At 42.5% G+C, this 21,480-nt stretch overlaps 1 protein-coding gene across 9 annotated transcripts in view; it reads left to right on the top strand.

Moving 5' to 3' along the window:
- diaph2 (diaphanous-related formin 2) overlaps positions 1-21,480 on the top strand; it is a 448,875-nt gene that overhangs the window by 287,909 nt on the left and 139,486 nt on the right. For all 9 annotated transcript variants that reach the window (XM_078412289.1, XM_078412288.1, XM_078412284.1 and 6 more), the window contains one exon: positions 1,696-1,821. In XM_078412289.1, the coding sequence (XP_078268415.1) occupies positions 1,696-1,821 (126 nt within the window). The remainder of the gene's footprint in view (positions 1-1,695; positions 1,822-21,480) is intronic.

The raw sequence follows: 21,480 nt of genomic DNA, 5'->3' as shown, positions 1-21,480 counted from the left end.
AAATACTCCAAATGTGGCCTAACCAAAGTTTTATAAAGCTGCAACATGATTTCTAGGCTTTTACACCCAATGCCGCACAGAAACATACAAAAGCAAATTAATTAGATTAATTGTATCTGGCTTTGTAAACATTTATTCATACAAAACAAATTTGGACTTCAGAGGTTATTTCCATGTGCAGGAAGTACTGCAGACCTAAGTTAACAAATACTTTTTTAATGAAAGTATTATTAAACATTTAATTAAACTCATTGAAATGAAGGCCATAAATGAGTGTCTGAAATTTAACTTCCAAATAATACAATACAATACAACAATACAATAACTTTATTGTCATTCGGTACAAGTACCGAACAAAATTACAGCAGTCAAAAAAGAAAACACAGGACACACGACCCCAACACAAATACAAACATCCATCACAGTGACTCCAAACACCCCCTCACTGTGATGGAAGGCAACAAAACTTCCACTCTCTTCCCCCCACGCCCACGGACAGGCAGCTCGACCCCTACCGAGGCGACCGACACGCACAGCCCCCGCAAGGGGATGGAAGGCCCCGCGGCCGAGCCGCACCGGGCACTGAAATGTCCCGCGGCCGAGCCGAGCCGGCGATGTTAAGTCCAGCGGCCGAGCCGTGCCGGGTGATGGAAGGCCCCGCGGCTGAGCCACACCGGGCGCTGCTAAATCCCGTGGCCGAGCCGCGCCGGGCGATGGAAGGCCCCGCGGCCGTGCCGGGCGCTGAACCGTTCCACGGCCGAGCCGCGCCGGGCGATGGAAGGCCGAGCCGCACCGAGCGCTGAAACGTCCCGCGGCTGTACCGGGCAATGGAAGGCCCCGCGGCCGAGCCGCGCCGGCGATGTTAAGTCCAGCGGCCGAGCCGCGCCGGCGATGTTAAGTCCAGCGGCCGACCCGCGCCGGGTGATGGAAGGCCCCGCGGCTGAGCCGCACCGGGCGCTGCTAAATCCCGTGGCCGAGCCGCGCCGGGCGATGGAAGGCCCCGCGGCCGTGCCGGGCGCTGAACCGTTCCACGGCCGAGCCGCGCCGGGCGATGGAAGACCGAGCCGCACCGAGCGCTGAAACGTCCCGCGGCTGTACCGGGCAATGGAAGGCCCCGCGGCCGAGCCGCGCCGGCGATGTTAAGTCCAGCGGCCGAGCCGCGCCGGCGATGTTAAGTCCAGCGGCCGACCCGCGCCGGCGATGTTAAGTCCAGCGGCCGAGCCGCGCCGGGCGATGGAAGGCCCCGCGGCCGAGCCGCAACGGGCGCTGCTAAATCCCGTGGCCGAGCCGCACCGGGCGATGGAAGGCCCCGCGGGCGATGGAAGGCCCCGCGGAGGAGCCGCGCCCCGGGGAAGAGACCTTAAAAAAAGAAAGGTTTCCCCCGACCCCACCCCACACATACACAGCCAAAAACAGAAACAAAAACCATCCCAAACCGACACACAAACAAAAAAAAGAGAAAAAAAAGACAAACAGACTGCCAGAGAGCCGCAGCCGTTAGGCGCAGCCACACGTGCTTTTTAACAGCTTTTTAAAATATTTTACAAAAACTTTAATCATACAACCAAACATGGTTGAGTGAATTGCAGTTATTATCTGTAAATATTACCAGTAATAGATTAAAGTATATTTGGCAATTTTGTAAATGTTCTGAGTTGGATTTGTTTTCTTATTTGAATTTATTTCTGTGTTTAGTTTCAGATCAAAACCTCAAGAGCAGTTTGGATGCTATGGAGCGGCAAATTAAGCGTCTTGAAAATGACATCAAGAAGTTTTCTGAAACAGATGATGAGCATGATAAGTTTGTGGAAAAAATGTCCATATCCTTTTTCAGGCATTACATGAAAAAAAATAATATACAGGAGAAGTTATACTGATCACCATTTCTCATGATCAGTCACGTAGAATGATTAAAGTTGGCTTTATGAAACTGGAGCCATCTGACAGCAGCACCCCTTGTATTAGTCTCCTGCTCCTGCCTGCAACCTAAGGTAAGTCTTTAGATCCAGTAAGATTGGAACTTGAGAGATTTTCAGTTGCACAGTCAGAATATTCCACTGGCCAATTTAAGTGAGTTTAGCAAATGTACTCTGGCAGTGTTTTAGGATGCTTTGCGATCAATGGCTCCAAACCAACTAAACCTACACAAAGGACAAAAACAAACTGGTGGAGGAACCCAGCAGGTCAGGCAGCTTCTACAGAAGGAAAGGACAGTCAATGCTTCGGATTGGGACCCTTCTCCAGACTGATTGAAGTAGGGGCGAAGAAAACTGAGAAAGAGAGGTGAAGGTGGAACAAAATCTGGTAAGTGATAAGTGAGTATTGGTGCGGTGCAGGGTGATTGGCAGATGTGTGGAATAAGAGACGATGGCTAGAGGTGAAAAGGAAACAAAAGGGTATCAGATCAGGAAAGAAGAGGAAGAATGAAATATAAAGCCTGAGGCTGAAATATTGATGGAAGGGGTACCAAGGGGACGGGGATAAAGCAGGGGGTGGCTATGTTTACTAAATTAAGAAGACATCTCAGATGTCCTAGAGTGGAAAGCCTTATCTTGAGACCAGATAGACTGGAGACAGAGAAATTGAGAGTAAGGATTCTCTTACTCTCAAGAGCAGTTTGGATGGAGACCTTGCAAGAGGCAAAGTGGGAGAAGGTGAAGTCCAGGTAGCTGTTGGGTCATTCGGTTGATAGTAGATGTGCTCGACATGTGATTGGCAAGATTAAGCATAGACTGTAAACTAGGCGATAAACTTGTCTCGATAAACACTTGCATTCTGTCCACCAAGTCCTGCTGGAGCTCCCGGTTTGCAATCATTTTAACTTGCCTTCCCTTTTCCATACCTATCTCTCTATCCTTGGCTTCCCCCATTGTAAGACTGAGGCATATACAAGCTGGAAGAACAGCACCTCGTATTCCACGGGTAGATTCAAGAAATACCACACCCCACTTAGTCTTTCCCAAAAAAGTGTGTTTCCAAAAAAAGTGTGTTCCCAAAAGTGTGTTCCCAAAAAAAGTGTGTCCCAAAAGTGTGTTCCCCAAAAAAGTATGTTCCCAAAAGTGTTTCCCCAGCACACTAACACTTCCGCATTTGGTATGCACAAATATCTCCCACCACCCCAGTTACTCTGCCCCTTCCCCTTCTATCATATGCTCATCTCCCATCCCTGAGTCCCACAATTCCCTATCATCTTAACATTTTCCCCTCCCCTTGACCTCTTCCACCTAGATCCCTGCCTCTGGCTTTTCATTTTGCTCCTCCCCTTCTTCCTTATCTAATATCCTTAATTCTACTTTTCACTTCAAGCTTTTGTCACGTACTCCACCCATCTGCTGATCACCCCCTCCTCTCTTTTTAATCTTTCTTCCCCTCAATCCATTCGAAGAAGTGTCCCAACCCACAACGGCTGTCATTCCCTCCTCAGTTTACTGCCTGACCCGCAGAGTTCCTCCAGCATTATTTTTTTTGCTCAAGATTCCAATATCTGCAGTTTCTTGTGCCTCTGAAATACATACAATAGTATCTAAAAGAACCAGGGACCAACATAGCAGCAGGTTTAAAACAAGGTGCTATTTACCAAGAGACTAGTATTCCCAGCCGAGCCCTGTCATTCCAGTGAGTTAACTTTAGAATTGTGGTCAGCTGTGTGAAATCTTTGAATTGGGTGTTAGCAACTCTGGGTACACAAGCAATTGAGGTAGACTCATCATTTACTCTTCGGCCAGAAGGCTAAACAGTACTTCGTCATGTGACTGCATAAATGACTTTGTGACAGTATTCTACCATAATCTGATGTAAATAAGTGATATAAAAGCCTAAGGTTGCAGTTATGAAACACAAGATCAATGCAGCCAACAAAAATTCACCCTTACTTTAAAAGACTCATAGACTTTCTAAAATGTAACTGTGAATGTTTTGGAATTGATCTCAATAATGTCAACACCAGTCTCCCATTGCCTTAGGTACAGAGCACCGAATGCAAAAACACATTAAATGCATTCATCTAACTTAATGATTGGGTGCTGATAAGTAAGTCAGTACTGGTGCATTCATTGTTATGAAATAGTATTTCTGCTCATGAATTTGCATTATCAAGCTTTGGCAGTCAAATCATACAATATAAGGACTAAGTTATAAAGATGTAAACTGGGGCAGATAAAACGATCATTTCACACAGGAAAAAAAAGAGCTGTTTTTAACATCATAATGTCTAGGTCATGTTGGATGAAAGGAAACATGGTATAAGTTGAACATAAAATAAGCAAGTCTGCTCTATCATTGGGAGCTGTGTTCTGATGCTACCTTATTAGAAGCTGAAGCGAGAGATGCTTGTATAAAACAACAAATAAATGTTGTTTTAAAAGCACAAATATGATGAAGGAGCATTTCTTCTCTTTCTCATTGTCTCCATTCACTCTTGGATTATGGGTAGAATGCCTTAGTTTAGAGATATAGTCTGGAAACAGGCACTTCGGCTTACCTAATCCGTGCTGAGCAGCAATCAGCGTTTACTAGTTCTATCCTACACACTAGGGACAATTTACATAAGCCAATTAACCTACAAACCTGCACATCTTTGGAATGTGGGAGGAAACTGGAGCATCCGGAGAAACCCTACGCGCTCACGGGAAGAACAAACAAACTCTGTATAGACAGCTCCTGTTGTCAGGATCAAACCTGGGTCTCTGGCGCTGTAAAGCATCTTCTCTACCGCTGCGTCACTGTGCTGCCCAACCTTTCTGATATGTTTCCTGTATAATCCAAGTGGCTACATTCAAAAAGTGTTCCAATTGTTCTAAAAACTTTGAAATGTCATGGATAGGACTGGTTTTGAGGGATATGAGCCAAACGCAGGCAAGTGGGACTAGTGTGGATGGGACATGTTGGTCGATGTGGGCAAGTTGGGCTGAAGGGCCTGTTTCTACACTATATGACTCTATGACTCTGGTGAATCTTCTCTGCTCCTTCAATGTATATTATGGTGTTGGTAGAGGCTTGCAGCATGCAACTTGTTTGCTGCATTTTCTACATCTTAACCAACAGTAAATTACCTCAAAAGCAACTCAGTAGCTGTAAATACTCAGGAACTCATCAGTTCATGAGAGTTTATTTGTGCTTAGCAACATATATTTCTTGATGCAGTAACTTTATTTTAAGTTTTCTCTCGCTGTGGTCATTCATGAGGTTGTTTTAAATCTGGAGTTTGTGGATGGTCTGAAGTAAATATTTATCAAATGTAGATAGTGAGCCTCAATACCTTTGGAAAAATTGCATTCTTTCCTGCTGCTTGAATTTACCCAAGATAAATTGATATAAATTATGAATCATGAAGATTAAAATCCTAGATGCTGGTTGCATGTTTGCTTGTGAGTATGAACAAATATTAGTGAAAGGTAGAAAGGTAAAGGTAAAAGAAAGGTAAAACCTTAAGTGTGTCTGAATTGATAATCCTGGTATCATACCATCACAGTGAGACACGGCACTGACATAGATCCTTAGTTAATGCTGACCATCAACCATCCATTGACAATAATCCAGTGTTAATCGCATTTTGTATTTTGCCTATATTCTTAACAAATCTCCCCTGGTGTTACCACTCACCTAGATACTAGGGTTAATTCATACTTTGGGATGTGGGAGGAAACCGGAGTACCCAGAGGATACTCCACATCATGCATGTGCCAGTCACATGTATCATGTAAATTCATGTACAACAAAACATTTTTGAAAACTTGGACTCCAGACAAGTTATCTCTTCCATTCTTCAGCAGCCCATCCAGGTTCTTTTGACCCCCAGGGTTCATTCCACCTGCCATCCCATCTTTTGCCTGACAATTAATGCAGGCAGAATATCTGATGTGAACTTGAAGGTAAGATTTTGTTAAATTGATGGACATTGACATTGTGCCACAAAAGTAAATGTGAAAATGTGTAATCAACTTGAGCACCATGCACTAATGGTCAGTTTAAGTGACTATGACTTGAGAATCTTTTATCACAGTTTTCAAATATTTAAAATCTTAAAAATATTTAAAAGTCTGCAGAATTTATGCATTCTTGCACAGCAGCATTCAGTTCCTCATAAGGACAGTTCAGCTTTGGATTTTAATCATTTGTGGTAGAAATGTTTGCTTTTGATGGCAGAAGGGCAGAAGTGATGTTGTTACGGAATTGCATGAATGATCTGAACGTGGGCTGAAACAATATCAGTCTTGCAGAAAAGTACACAGATGTCAGAGCATAAATCATTCTCGGCAGAGAGAACAGCCAGATCTATTGCTGTGTAAAAGTGGTAATTAATGCCACCATTCTCTGCATACCTCTGGAGTTTAACTGGTATTTTAGGCATGCATTTGTTTGGTGAATAAAATAAGAATATTGTTTTTTTCCAGTTAAAGACACGTTTCAAAATAAAATGGATCAACGTCAGGCAAATTTGAGCGCTGAAATTATTTACGAGAGACATTATATTACAAAATGTCAGTCCAGAGAATTTATAAATGAGAGAAGTAGGTTATTTTAAAGAGGTTAAAATGCTATATAGGTCTTCTGGGAAGCTGATTATTTGAAATTGTTGGACTCTGAGTTAAGACTGGAAGGCTCTAATGTGCCTCGTCGGAGAAGGTGTTGTTCCTTGAGCTTATGTTGAACTTCATTCGACTATGTTGGAGGCTAAAGGAAGAGAGGTTCAAGTGGGAGTGTGTTAGAAAATTACAGTGACAAATCGCCATAAATTTGGGTCACACTCAAAGCTGGAGGTTTTCTGCAAAATGTTCACCCAAACTGCATTTGCATTCCCTATTGTCGAGGTGACTCGCATTAGCAACTGCTCTGAGTTTTGAAAAAAAGTAATTGATCTGACATGTTATCTCTAATTTTAAATCTGGAAATACAGCCTGACCTGCTGAGTAATTTGTAACATTTCGGTTTTTAGCATCTGCAATATTTTGATTTTGCACAGAAATGTTGGCTAAAAATGACTGATACCATTATCAGATAAGAGATTGTGCAACGTTGTAAGTAAAATAGTTCACAGCAGGACTTGTCTTCCTCAACTGAGTTAATCAAGTTATAATTTTAATCTTTCTCAAAATGAACATGAATCCCAGACTAAGTGATAGTGGCTTTGTTTATGATTGGATTTTTTAACATTTTAATTATCAGTTTAGTTGTTCCAGCTGAATCAAATGCATATATATATATACAATTTGAAATTTAGCTACATTGCTTCCCACAGTCTGTTAAATGTTCCTATATCAAATAAGAGTGTGCCTTAGAATAAACATCAGAATAAAATTGCAAGCACAGTATGATGCATTTTACTTCAGTGTCCAGTATTCACAGCTTGAAAAGCCATTTGCGTCTTCTCCTGTGACCAAAAAGGTTTTCCCCCTGGGGTTTGATTTCTTCCTCTTCACAAGACCCGGTGGCTGGTAGGTTAATTGGTCACTGTTAATTACCGCGCATAGGTGTTAAGAGAATCAAGAGTTGATGGATATATGAGGCAGAATCGGTTGCAGGAACTAACTGGAGGAATGGGACTAATGCTAAGAGAGCAAGAATCTTTTATCAGATTTTCTTTGCTGTAAGGACACTGGAAAACTTAATTTCTAAACATAAAAGATTGTGCTTCTAACCATTGTTGAAGATATGAACGTTAACTGCAAGTTAATAAAGCCTTATATTTTAAGCAGATTTTGCACAAAAAAAAACTGTTTTTGTTCATGGACAAACTTTTGGCTGCTGTTTATTTACAATATGAATATGTTGATCACCCAATCAAAATCTCACAATCCTGTCTATGTAATCTTAGTGTCTTCGGATGGAGAAAACCTGGTAGCATATTTTGATATTTTTTAATAATTGGTTTCCAAACAACTAATTTCTTTACTTTAGATATTCATACTGGATTGTATTGCATTGCTCTTGTTGAGGACAGACGCAAAGCATTCAATCAATGACAGCAAAACAGAGCAATCTCAAATTAGTTTATTGCTATCAATCTTGTACCAGCTAGCGAGGATTTAATGTAGCTATCAATGCTGTTTATGTTTAAGCAATTTTACAGATGTTCATAATGTATGAGTAGGTGACTAGCTATGATTTTGTCAGAAATCTCAATATTTTTATCAACATTCTCAAACCAGTCTTGAGTATGACTTCATCATAGACGTGCCAGAACTACCTTATTTTGTGTGCTCTCTTATTTTTTTGCCACAAGAAAGAAGTTCAATATGAATATTTAGCTGATTCAAATTGTAATTTAACTTGATAAAGTTTCCATATTTTAGAAGTTGGGTCTTGTGAATATAACATGTGCACGTTTATCTAAACTAGATCTAGACAGATTTATCTAAGACCCAATTCATTTATGCATTCGAAACTGTCTATTTGTCCTCTAGACTATCCATTAGCAAAATATCGTCTGTAAATATAGATTTCACAATCAGATATATGATATTATGTGTAAGAAGGAATTGCAGATGCTGGTTTAAACCGAAGATAGACACAAAAGGGTCTGGATCCGAAATGTCACCCATTCCTTCTCTCCAGAGATGCTGTTTGTCCTGCTGAATTATGCCGGCTTTTTGTGTCCATATGTGATATTATCACAGCTTGACTACCACCAACTGTATTTTGATTGTAGTGTTGTTTACATACAACAAACATGAGAAACTTTGATGCCTCAGGGATGCCTTAGATTGATGTTATGTTTTCCTTAAGGACTGCAGTTGGAGAGGGTAGACCGGGACAAAAGGAAATGTGTTGTCAGGAACTGCAATCATATCATTGCGGCAGGGTCCCTGATGGTCAATGTCTGATCAGAATCAGGGTGGGAATTGTTGGCCATCAAAGAATTGGTGGCATTGAGAGAAATAAAAGATTTTGACCATGGAGGCATTTCAAGCAGCTGACGATGGAAGGTAATTAGCAAGCATGGGGTCCCAGTACACAGCTCTATTTTAACCTTGTTGCTTTAGAACTGGATGCTTCTGAAACAATGTACTCCTATTTCCCTCCAATGTCCCAAAAGGAATCTTATATGATATGAATGATGTCCCCTGATGTGTGTCTGAAGCCGAAACAGCATCAGATACATATGCATAGCTCAAAGTGTCAGTTTGGATTTCTCAAGTGAAGCAAAATAACCAGGAAATAGTTGTTGTCATGTTTCATACTAGGAAATGTGCACTTCAATAGCCCACTGTTGATATAAGCACTCGTAATGCAATCTTGTTTAGAGTCCAGATGCAAAGTACATCAGTGCCCCAAGGATCAGGATCTTTGGTTTTGCCACTGCACTGTTGGTGAGTTCAGAATTAGAGTGCAGGATGAGATGTGCCAGTATCTGACCTGCATCTCATTTTGACTTGTGCATTGCAAAGTGAAAGCATTGAAGGTAGTGACAAGCTGACCTGTGCACTGTCAGGAATATCTGGAAAATCAACCACATTTATCACCTCCAGTTAATATCTAAAGATCTTAAGGATGTCTTGGGGTCCCTTTTACTGGAACTTTGGTTCCCACCAGTGTTTCAATTAAATTCATTGCACATTTTTCATTAAAAAAACCAGTTTATTTTAAATTCATGGCATTTTTTTAATCAGCTTCTGATATTTGGCCTTGTGACTTCTTTACCATTCATCCTTTCATCGTAATAGGTTTTCTGTATCTTGCCTTTGGCCTTTCATTTTCAACACTCCTAATTTTATTCTTCGCCTTTTAAGTCTTGTGGCCCATTGTTTTTGATGCTGTTTTGCCCTTCTCCTGAACTGTCATCACTCCCTCTGTTCTCTGTTTCCAACATGAGAATGTGGTTTGATGCTAAAAACAGAGCTGACTTTGGTTATTGAAATGATAACAAAACCTTTTCTCTTCTCTTTGCCTGCTTTTTTTGGATGTCATCCTGCCTCCTCAGTGCAGAAAACAGACTGGCAATGAGCCCCAGGACTCTCGTAGTACAGCAAATAAGTTGTCCACTGAAGTGTTTTTATATAGGTCATGTGCAATTGGTTAAAAATGAGTGGTACTGCTACAAAAAGCACCTGATTGCTTCCACTCTTTCAGGCTTTTGTGACCCAACTTTATGTGACAAGGCACAGTTGAGATTATGTAGCACTTCATTATATGTCTGAAAACACCCCCGAAGCATATCAAATGCAATGGATCCCAAAAGCAATTGTTTTATTTGTGGGGAAAATGAGGCCCAAAGCTGCTTCTTGTGTATTAGCAAATTCTAAAAATATTGAGGGCACTCAGATGCAATATCTCTATTTCAGTACTGCTCTCTCGAGCTGCCTTAACATCACCACAAAAATGCTTTCAGAGGTGTGTAAAAGTCGCCTTGGGTTACAACTTTAGATTATTTTTTTCCTCTGTGGGTTGTATTTTCTTCAATTTCCTTTACTTTCTCTAGGATAGTACTTGACAATAATCCTTGCAAATTCCCTTGACAAAATGACTGAATAGTCTTTTTAATATTATTCACAAACCTATGTTGGTCTACTTCGTAACTCAGCTGATTTGACGATTTTTTGGGGAGTTTGTTTAGCGCATCTAACTGCCAATTTTTTCTGGATTTGTTTATCACAAACACTCAGTGCATTAAAATTATTAACATCAGATGTACAGTGATACTTAAAATAAGGTTACTTATTTTTGGAATACTTGCCCCTAATTATCTAACAAGATGTTTTATTGTTGTTTCAAGAATTATACACCTTTTTTCCTTATGACCTCTGCTGTGGTTATTGTTGCATTATGTTGCATTGTAATAGCTTGGAAATACTTATTAAATAATTTACCAAATCCTCCATTTCTTTCAATGCCACTGCATTTAGCTAAATGCGAAATGTCATCCAAATATTTTCTGGGGGGTGGGGTTTCTAGCTATTTTTATTTGTCATTCTTGTTTCTTCAACATTTTATATTTTCTCCCAAATGCAAAGTTCTCTCCATGACATTTCTTGCTTTTTCAGGGGGTTTTTTTCTGGATATGGTTGTGCATAATTTTCTTCAGCATTACTCCAAATTATTTTGGAGTAATGGTTAACTCTGTTCCTGACTTGTATTTTTCACAACTTATAATGATTTAGATTTGCCAAAAGGTCAGTGTATTTCTTTAAATGTGTTTATTTTCCTTCTGCTAAACTTCTCTCATTAATTTTAATCTTAAAATTTGTTTCAGTGTTTTATTGATTCTTATCTTTAACATTATTCAATTGCAAACATGGGTTTCATCAATTCAGTATTCAGTGTCAACTTGTAATGTTCTGGTCTCTTTCCTGGCCCATCGGAGGATCTCATTAAATTGCACAGAGAACAGATCCTTTTTTCTTTATTCTTAACAAGGTATATTGGGACTTCATACAACAATACAGAGCCAATACTTTTCTCAACTTTTAACTTAATGTCATTGTAGACAGACTCATTCTTGTTACCACTTGACTCTCTTGGGAAATCCCCACACCTTTCTTTAACGGTATGTTTGTTGGCCCAATAGACTATTTTAAAATGGTCTTGCAGCTGTGTTTCACTTTGGGATATATTTTGAGAATTTCTAATTTGAAAAGTTCAATAATACAGCCAAGGGCTAATTTCTCAAAAAATATTGCTTATGTTCCTCATATGCATCATGTAAGTTTAATATTAATTACTATAATGGCATTCTGTTATTCCTATGCTATCACACTCATGTCAAATATTCACATTTCTATCTCACAACCGCATACATGCTTTTTGCTTACCTCTAAATGAATTCTCCAAGGTTGCAAAGATTTTCTGTTTTGGTCACGTCTACAGTAGAGAATTTTACATGCTAATCAAGGCAATTCAAGCAAGCTAAGAAACCTAATGATAAAGGAAGTGACAGAGGAATGGGTGAGCATTTTCAAATGTAATTTGGTAAGAAAGGCCCCACTGCTATTTTGACAGCTTTAGCAGACCAAATCATTGAGATACGAAGATACATCTTGTCAGACGTAACATTTCCACAGAAGATGTCAACAGCACTCAGCCAGAATCCCATTAAGGCCATAATGACATTATAATTCTTCACAGCATACTTCATTATTCTTATGGTAGACACAAAATGCTGGAGTAACTCAGCGGGTCAGGAAGCATCTCTGGAGAGAAGGAATGGGTGACGTTTCGGGTCGAGACGCTTCTTCAGATTGATGTCAGGGGAGGGGTTGGGATAAAGATAGGATGTAGTCGTAGACAGGAAGACTGGTGGGAGAACTGGGAGGGAGGGGAGAAGAGAGGGAAAGCATGGACTATCTGAAGTTAGAGAAGTCAATGTTCATACCGCTGGGTGTAAACTACCCAACCAAAATATGAGTTGCTGTTCCTCCAATTTGCGCTGGGCCTCACTCTGGCAATGGAGGAGGCCCAGGACAGAAAGGTCAGATTGGGAATGGGAGGGAGAGTTGAAGTGCTGAGCCAACGGGAAATCAAGTTGGTTAGGATGAATTGAGCGGAGGTGTTCAGCGAAATGATCGCCAACCCTGTGCTTGGTCTCGCCGATGTAGAGAAGTTGACATCTGGAATAGTGGATACAGTAGATAAGGTTGGAGGAGGTGCAGGTGAACCTCTGCCTCACCTGGAAAGACTGTTTGGGTCCTTGGATGGAGTCAAGGGGGGAGGTAAAGGGACAGGTGTTGCATCTCCTGCGGTTGCAGGGAAAAGTATCTGGAGAGGGGGTGGTTTGGGTGGGAAGGGATGAGTGGACCAGGGAGTTTCGGAGGGAACAGTCTCTGCGGAAAGCAGAAAGGGGAGGAGATGGGAAGATGTGGCCTGTATTGGATCCCGTTGGAGGAGGTGGAAATGTTGGAGGAAATATGTTGTATGCAACGGCTGATGGGGTGGAAATGAGGAATAGGGGAGGCGGAGCAAGAGCGGAGCTGCGGGATATTGAGGAGACCCTAGTGAGAGCCTCATCTATAATGGAAGAGGGGAACCCCCGTTTCCTAAAGAATGAGGACATCTCCGATGCCCTTGTATGGAACACCTCATCCTGGGCGTAGATGCCGCGGAGATGGAGGAGCTACCAGGGACCAGATTAAAGTTCTTTATTCTTATAGTGGGTTAAGGTGGATTGTGCTTGGAGTCAGCTTGGAGTACTGAGAATATTGTTCACACTTGGAGCTGCTTGAACCAATAAATGTATTTTCATGGGACAGAATGGATGTGAGCTGTGCAGAACTGTTTACAGGTCCAGAAAAAGAGAAAAAAGGTGCTCCACAGATGACAATGATATATAACACTAGAGCCAGGAATCAGACTTAAGCTGAAATAGAAGAATTGATGGCCAGTTATGAGCACAGCAATAATGAGGAAGAGTGTGTGTGCTGATCAAAGTTACTTACAAATCAAAGCACTGGTTGTAGAACTGGCACACTGGCTAAGGCAATTAGTATCTTAGTAGCTACCAGGGACCAGATTAAAGTTATTTAAGTACAGCACTCTTAAATTCCTTACTGCAATTTTAAAAGCACTTCAAGAACTGAAGCTGGTTCTGTTCCTACTTATGTCAAGATTGCCCATAGGGGTCCCTAATTGTTTCTGCAGAGATTTGTGATATTTAAGGACTATTGCCAAGAAACTGGATTTCATCTTTTTTTGGTGCGTTTGATTTTGTGTGCACGTAGCGCTGAAGGTTAATTGGACCCCCCATCAAGTACCTTGAAATTGGCCAAATGTTCAATATGCCATGCTGGTTTATACCCAGAAATTTGTTTTAAACTGTGACCTTTGAGCTTTCTGACAGGGCTTGCATGAAAATCTCTCAGTCTCCATGTCTTTAATCCACTGGGAAATGGATGTCAGACCTTAAAATAATTGTCCTTGTGTCAGCCACAAAACAGAGGCATTCAAGACTGCCATGAAGGTGAGGCCATCCCAGTTTTTCTAATACCGTCCCCCAGTCCCCTATATTGCCATGAGTAAGTCCTGCGCCAGGTTTGAGAGAATTAATAAGCATAGAAAGGCTGAATCGGTGATGTAATTACCCTGAGCATTGAAAACTCTGTCTGGCAGTTGCTGCTAGATGGACATCAATGTTAACATGTAGACCACGTAGTTCCTCATAGCCAATCCCAATACCATGAGATCCTAATTATTTTTATGACTGTTCAAGCAAGATTGCAGTTTATTCCCAAATGTTGGTAAGGGAGGAAACGTGGTTCACAACTGGCAATTTTACTGGGTGTGCGGTTTCGCCTTGAATGATGTCAGATGAGCTAAGGAAAATTGCACACAAAATTGCCTTGACAAATTTTCTTATGGGCATAATTTTTATTGGAAATTATTATTATTGGGTTAAATACCCTGCTAATGTATTTTAAATAAAAGGGGAATAGGTAACCTGCAATATTTGCAAGTTAGGCAACATACAGTGCCTTCCATAATGTTTGGGACATTTGTTTATTTGCCTCTGTACTCCACACTTTGAGATTTGTAATAGAAAAAAACACATGTGGTTAAAGTGCACGTTGTCAGATTTTAATAAAGGCCATTTTTATACATTTTGGTTTCACCATGTAGAAATTGCAGCATTGTTTATACATAGTCCCCCCATTTCAGGGCACCATAATGTTTGGGACACATCAATGTCATGTAAATGAAAGTAGTCATGTTTAATATTCTGTTGCATATCCTTTGCGTGCAATGACTGCTTTAAGGCTGCGATTCATGGACATCACCAGTTCCTGGGTGTCTTCCCTGGTGATGCTCTGCCAGACCTGTATTGCAGCCATCTTTACCTTATGCTTGTTTTGGGGGCTAACCCCCTTCAGTTTTCTCTTCAGCATATAAAAGGCATGCTCAATTGGGTTCAAATCGGGTGATTGACTTGGCCACTCAAGAATTTATCAATTTTTAGCTTTGAAAAACTCCTTTGTTGCTTTAGCAGTATGTTTGGGATCATTGTCTTGCTGTAGAATGAACCGCCGGCCAATGGGTTTTAAGGCATTTGTTTGAACATGAGCAGATAGGATGTGTCTATACACTTCAGAATTCATTATGCTACTCCCATCAATGAAGATAAGTGAGCCAGTACCTTCAACAGCCATACATGCCCAGGCCATAACACCCCCACCACTGTGTTTCACAAATGAGATGGTATACTTTGGATCTTGGGCAGTTCCTTCTCTCCTCCATACTTTGCTCTTGCCATCACTCTGATATAAGTTAAACTTCATCTCGTCTGTCCACAAGACCTTTTTCCAGAACTGTGGTTGCTCTTTTAAGTATTTCTTGGCAAACTGTAACGTGGCCAGCCTATTTTTATGGCTAACCAGTGGGTTGCATCTTGCAGTGTAGCCTCTGTATTTATGTTCATGAAGTCTTCTGCGGACAATGGTCATTGACAAATCCACATCTCACCCCTGAAGAGTGTTTCTGATCTGCCAGATAAGTGTTTGGGGATTTTTCTTTATTATAGAAAGAATTCTTCTGTCATCAGCTGTGGAGGTCTTCCTTGGCCTGTCAGTCCCTTTGCGATTAGGAAGCTCACCAGTGCCCTCTTTCTTCTTAATGATGTTCCAAACAGTTGATTTTGGTAAGCCTAAGGTTTGGCTGATATCTCTAACAATTTTATTCTTGTTTCTCAGTCTCATAATGGCTTTTTTGACTTTCATTGGCACAACTTTGGTCCTCATGTTGATAAAAGTTTCCAAAGGTGATGGAAAGACTGGAGGAAAGGTGCTGAGAGCTCTCTTACACCTGCATTAAGGAAGCATTTAAACATACCTGAGCAATTACAAACACCTGTGAAGCCATGTGTCCCAAACATTAATAAAGCCCTGAAATGGGGGAACTATGTATAAACACAGCTGTAATTTTTACATGGTGAAACCAAAATGTATAAAAATACCCTTTAATAAAATCTGGCAATGTGCACTTTAACCACATGTGATTTTGTCTATTACAAATCTCAAATTGTGGAGAACAGAGACAAATAAATAAATCATGGATCCTTTTCCAAACATTATAGAGGGCACTGTACGTCCCAACTAAGAAAATGCTGGACACACTCAGCAAGTCAGGTGGCATCTGTGGAAAGGGTCCTTAATGTTTTAGCTCCAGGAATTATCATCAGGCCATTCTGAAATGTTAACCCCGTCTCTCTGTTCACATTGCTGCCTGGACCGCTTAGTTTTACCAGGACTTTCTGTTTCATTACAGCAGATTTTCAGAATTTGCATTTTAAATTTTTGATTTTTGCCTGTCAATTCATGGGTTTACCGTAGTTATAAATGAAGCAACTTTTGTTTATGTCCCTGAGAGTTATTTTTCTTATCCTTCTTTCTCTTCCATATTTGAATTGATGGTTGTACCCCTTGTCGTCACTGCCGTTATTCGTATCTATCCTACATCGAGTGCCATTTTCTTGCCTTTCCAAGCTCTCTCTGGTCATCATCAAATTTTCATTTTCCCGTAACCCTATTTTAAGATGCCAGATTGCTGAAGGGAATCTGCCCTTGCTAAACTTTTCAATGGGTCCCATAGTTCCCTCCTACCATATTATTTCATATTCACTACGACCTTGTGTAAACCCTTTCCAACTAAACCATACAGCCCCACAAACCCCATGCTTACAAACAGGAGGTTAACTTACAGTTAATGTTGAAGTATTTCATCATTATTTTAATTATGTTTAAAACAACTTACATATTCAATCAATGTTTCTTTTTAAACATATTTTGGGACTCATCAAGAGAAATCCTTTGAGAAACTTAGTAGGATAACAGTAACCACCATTTATATTTCTGGCAAAATCATCCTGGAAATATTAACAAAAATATGTCAACTTACACAGGAAGCCATGAATCTATTTGGTACCTGACCAAAACCTTGATCGACAGGATACATTTTAAACTGTGACTTTAAGGATAAAAGTGACTAGAAAAAAGTTTAAGAAACTTACTAGTACTTGAGAGTCATGGGCACAGCAACCAATGTGGCAGTGATTAACTTTGGGATGCTTAAGAATATTCAGAGTTTGGAGATATTTCTGAGGCTAATAGACAGAGGAGAATGCAGAGATATGGAGGGATTTGGGATAAAATTGCAAAATTTAAAATCAAGCCATTTCTTTAAGGTAGCTTCTGCAGATCCCAATGGTTGATGGGATTTGGTGCTGGTTAGAAAACTTGGTAAAGCTCAGAATTGATGGAACTTAGTTGTATTACAAATGGCATTTAAACTGAGCCAATTGGAAATTCAAAGAAAGAATTCACAAGGAGGGAGGAGCACCACTTAATTTGGGATCTAAAAGAGGTTGATCGTAGATGGAAAGCATTAAATAGTAGAATTAGTGGATAGGTGTTGTGAGTGAGAGACCATGGGGTACTATTAATATAGGGATAAGGAAAAGGCAGCTGCAAATTGGGCATGAGGGAAAAGTATGTTTAAATAAGGAATTGGAAAAAAATGGGGCCAGTAGGAGAGAATTAACTCAGAAAATTAAGGATTAGAAATGGGCGCAAATAATGTATGGAAAAAAGGAAGTGACCAGTTCATGGGGAAATTAATTGTTGATAGATTGTTTTTATTGTAAGTTGCTATTTACAAGTTAAAGGTGTCAAGTTAAAGGTGTAGCCAACGGCAGTCCGAAGAACCACAACCTGGCCTGCCTCTTTATTGGTTACGCAAACCGTCCTTGTTCCACACATCCCCCAACTCTTTCTCCGCTACATTGATGACTGCATCCTGCACCCATGCAGAACGTGTTGATTTCCTCAACTTTACCACTAACTTCCACCCTGCCCACAAATTCTCTTGGACTATCTCTGACACCTCTCTCCTCTTTCTTGATCTCTCTGTCTCCATCACTTGGGACATCCTACTGATTGCCATCTACTCCAGACCAACCAACTCCCACAGTATTCTGGATCACACATCCTGTCATCCTACCTCTGAGAAAGATTCTATCCCCTACTCTCAATTTCTCCACCTCTGCCGCATCTGTTCCCAAGATGAAGCTTTCCATTCTAGGACATCCGAGATGTCATCTTTCCTTGGTAATTGTGGTTTCCCCTTGCTGTCATTGATGGATCGCTCACCCACATCTCCTCTGTGTCCCATAGTTCTGCCCTCTTTCCCCCACCCCCCAGACAGAGTAAGGGTAGAGTTCCCATCCTCGTCTTTCACCCCACCAGCCTCCACATCCAACATATCATCATCAGTCATATCCTCCAATGTGATGTGATCCCACTGCCAGTCACATCTTCCCATCCCCACTCCTTTCCACCTTCAGCAGAGACCGCTCCCTCTGCATCTCCTTGCTTCACTTATCCCTTCCCACCCAAACCACCCCCTCCAACCACAGAAGAGGTAACACTTATCCCTTTATCTTCACCCTCACCTCCACTCAAGGACCCCAACAATCCTTCCAGGTGAGACACAGCCTCACAATCACATTTGCTGCACCTTGATGTGGCCTGCTGTACATCGGTGAGACCAAGTCTAGGCTCAGAAACTTTCGCTGAACCGCTCCGCTAAAGCCTACTAGATGTCCAGGTTGCTAACCCTTTCAACCCATTTTCTCATTCCCATACTGACCTTTCGGTCCTGTGCTTTCCCATTGCCGGAGTGAGGCGACATGCGAAGTAAGGATCAGCCCCTCATATTCCACTTGTGTAGATAACAGCCCAACATTGAATTGTCCAATTTTAAGTAACTACAAAATCCCCGTCTCTTCTTACCCTCAACGTCTCTCCCCTGTCCATCGTCTGGACTCGCACCTATTTCTCCCATTCCCTCTATATTCCTTTGTCTACCTTCACAATTCAACTCTTCAATCCTTTTCTCTCACACCTTCTGACTTTTCATCTCTGGCCTTTGTCCAACCATCTGCCTGTCAATCCCCACCCCCCCTGTATCCAACCATTACTTGCCAGGCTTTGTGCTGCCCCCCCCTCCCTTCCAACTTTCTCCCCACCCCCTCCCCCACCCATCTCCAAGAAGAAGGGCCCTGACCCAAAGCGTCACCTATCCATGTTCTCTAAAGGTGCTGCCTTGCCTGCTGAGTTACTCCAGCACTTTGTGGCTTTGTTTGTAAACTAACATCTGCGGTTCCTTGTGTCTTTTGCTATGTAATTTGATCTGACAGCTTTGGTTACCGTAGTACATCTTATTGCTCAGTATAGGTATGTAAATCTGTGATATTTAACACTGCATTGATATCATGGCTGATTGTGCTGATGGAAGAGTATGTACACCAACTATCCGTAATTAAGGCAAAATGATTAAGGACTTCCCTGGATGCTACTTTCCACATTAATAGTCTTTATTGTCTTCTACAATGAATCGTATTTACAGCTGCTGCTTATAGCTATCCTAACAAAAAACATGCTTTCTTTTTTAGGAATTTCTATTTTTATCTGCCTTTAATTTCTTTAGCAAGTCTCCTATTCCCTTATCAATTATTTTCCCAATTACTGTGCTCAGAATGAATGGGCACGGCCACTATGTTATATCTATGTTGTAGATATTTCTTCCTCTGCATGCTAAAATAAAATTATTTCATTCACTGTGCCTTCTCTCATAAAGATATTTACTACAGCACCTGTAATTATTTTCATTGGTTATAACTACTGGAAGAGGGGAATTGAAATGAATGGCCTTGCAATACAATCTAAACATTGTAAGATTGTCTCTTCCCAGAACCTCGATTTTGTATGTGTACCTTTGTCGGTGATGTACCAGCTGAGGACTGAGCATCTGTGTGGGAGCGCACACACTGTATGCTGTACTAGCAAGCACCTTTGGCTTCTATCTATCTATCTATCTATCTATCTATCTATCTATCTATCTATCTATCTATCTATCTATCTATCTATCTATCTATCTATCTATCTATCTGTCTGTCTGTCTGTCTGTCTGTCTGTCTGTCTGTCTGTCTGTCTGTCTGTCTCTGTCTGTCTCTGTCTGTCTGTCTGTCTGTCTCTAAAACTCTCATCTTGTTTGTTCCGTATGTTTGTGCCTTAGTTGTTTCTTTGTGTGGTTTTCATCCGAAAAACGGTACACGATAGCACAACAATTTTAGGACCACCTTGCTCTCCTTTGTCCTGGGGACACCTTCATCCAAGTTTCATTTAAATTGGTCTTATATTTTTAAAGTTAGAGAGATTTTAAAGTTTTTTAATGACCTTATTAAACCGATGCTTGCCATGTGCAGCGTATGACGTCACAATGGGACCCGCCCGAGTGACGACCAATGAGGGAGGGGGGGCACAGTGACCGCCGGGGGCGGGAGTGGTAGCCAATGGGGGGGGGGGGGCTGTGGGCCGACGAGCTGCCGCTAACTCACCCACTTCATCCCCCCTGAACCCCCCCACTCACCCACTCCTTCCCCCCTCAACCCCCATCTCCCCTCACCCACTCCATCCGCCCTTATCCCTCACCCGCTCCCCCCGCCGGGAGGATGAGCTGCGTTTTTGACGTCAGTCCGCGCCTCCGATGGTGCAAACGGCAGCGACTCGCAGCTCGCTTCCGGCCACGTGAGGGGGGATAGAGTGTTTGAGTGGGTAAGGGGGGCGGGGAGGAGGGAGGAGATAAGGGGGGTTGTGGGGGGATGGAGTTGGGTGAGTTGGTGAGGGAGGGGTTGAGGAGGGGGCTTGAGGGGGGATGGAGTGGGTGTGCGGGAGGGAGGAGGGGGTTCAGGGGGGATGAGGTGGGTGAGTGGGGGGAGGGAAGGAGTGGGGGATAAGGAAGGTTTGAGTGGGGATGGAGTGGGGGGAGGGGAGGAAGGGGGTTCAGGGGGGATGGATGAGTGGGGAGGGGAGGAGTGGGGATAAGGGGGGTTGAGGGGGGATGGAGTTGGTGTGTGGAGGGGAGATAAGGGGGGTTGAGGGGGGATGGAGTGGGTGAGTGTGTGAGGGGGAGGAGGGGAAGGGGGAAGTAGAGGAAGGGAGGATGCTAGACCAATGCAGGAGAGGTTTGGGGGGGGTTGAGAGGGGATGGAGTGGGTCAGGGAGAAGGGATAAGGGGGGTTGAGGAGGGATGGAGATAGGAATGGAGGAGGGGGTTGAGCGGGGAATGTGTGCGTGAGCGGGGGGCAATGGGGAAGGAGAGGGTGCTGGACCAAATGCAGGAGAGATTTGGGGCCAATGAGGGGGAGGGGGATGCTGAGCCCACGAGCTGCCGCTAACTCTAATAGATGCGCTCCTCCCCCCGCCCCCTCCCCCGCCGGGAGGACCGGCGCCCATCCCGGTGTGCCCCCGCCTGACCTTCCTCCCGTGGTGCAGCGCAGCGGCAGAGGGTCCAACAAGATGGCTGTCGCCAACGATCGCCGCCGTGCTGCAGGAGAGGCTTTGGGTCCACGGATCGCTCTGGTTGCAGCGCTGGTGGCACAGGGCCAAGGTGAGTGGCTCCCTCTCCCCTTACCTGTCCCCCCTCACCTGCCCACAGCCCCGGGGGACACTCCCCGCCTGCCAACGGGCTTCGTCAGTTGGAGAGGGTTGCCAGGCCTGCAGG

This window comes from Rhinoraja longicauda, chromosome 15 (assembly GCF_053455715.1).
Source record: "Rhinoraja longicauda isolate Sanriku21f chromosome 15, sRhiLon1.1, whole genome shotgun sequence".
NCBI classification, from domain to species: domain Eukaryota; kingdom Metazoa; phylum Chordata; class Chondrichthyes; order Rajiformes; family Arhynchobatidae; genus Rhinoraja; species Rhinoraja longicauda.
This window is presented reverse-complemented; position numbering and strand designations above follow the sequence as displayed.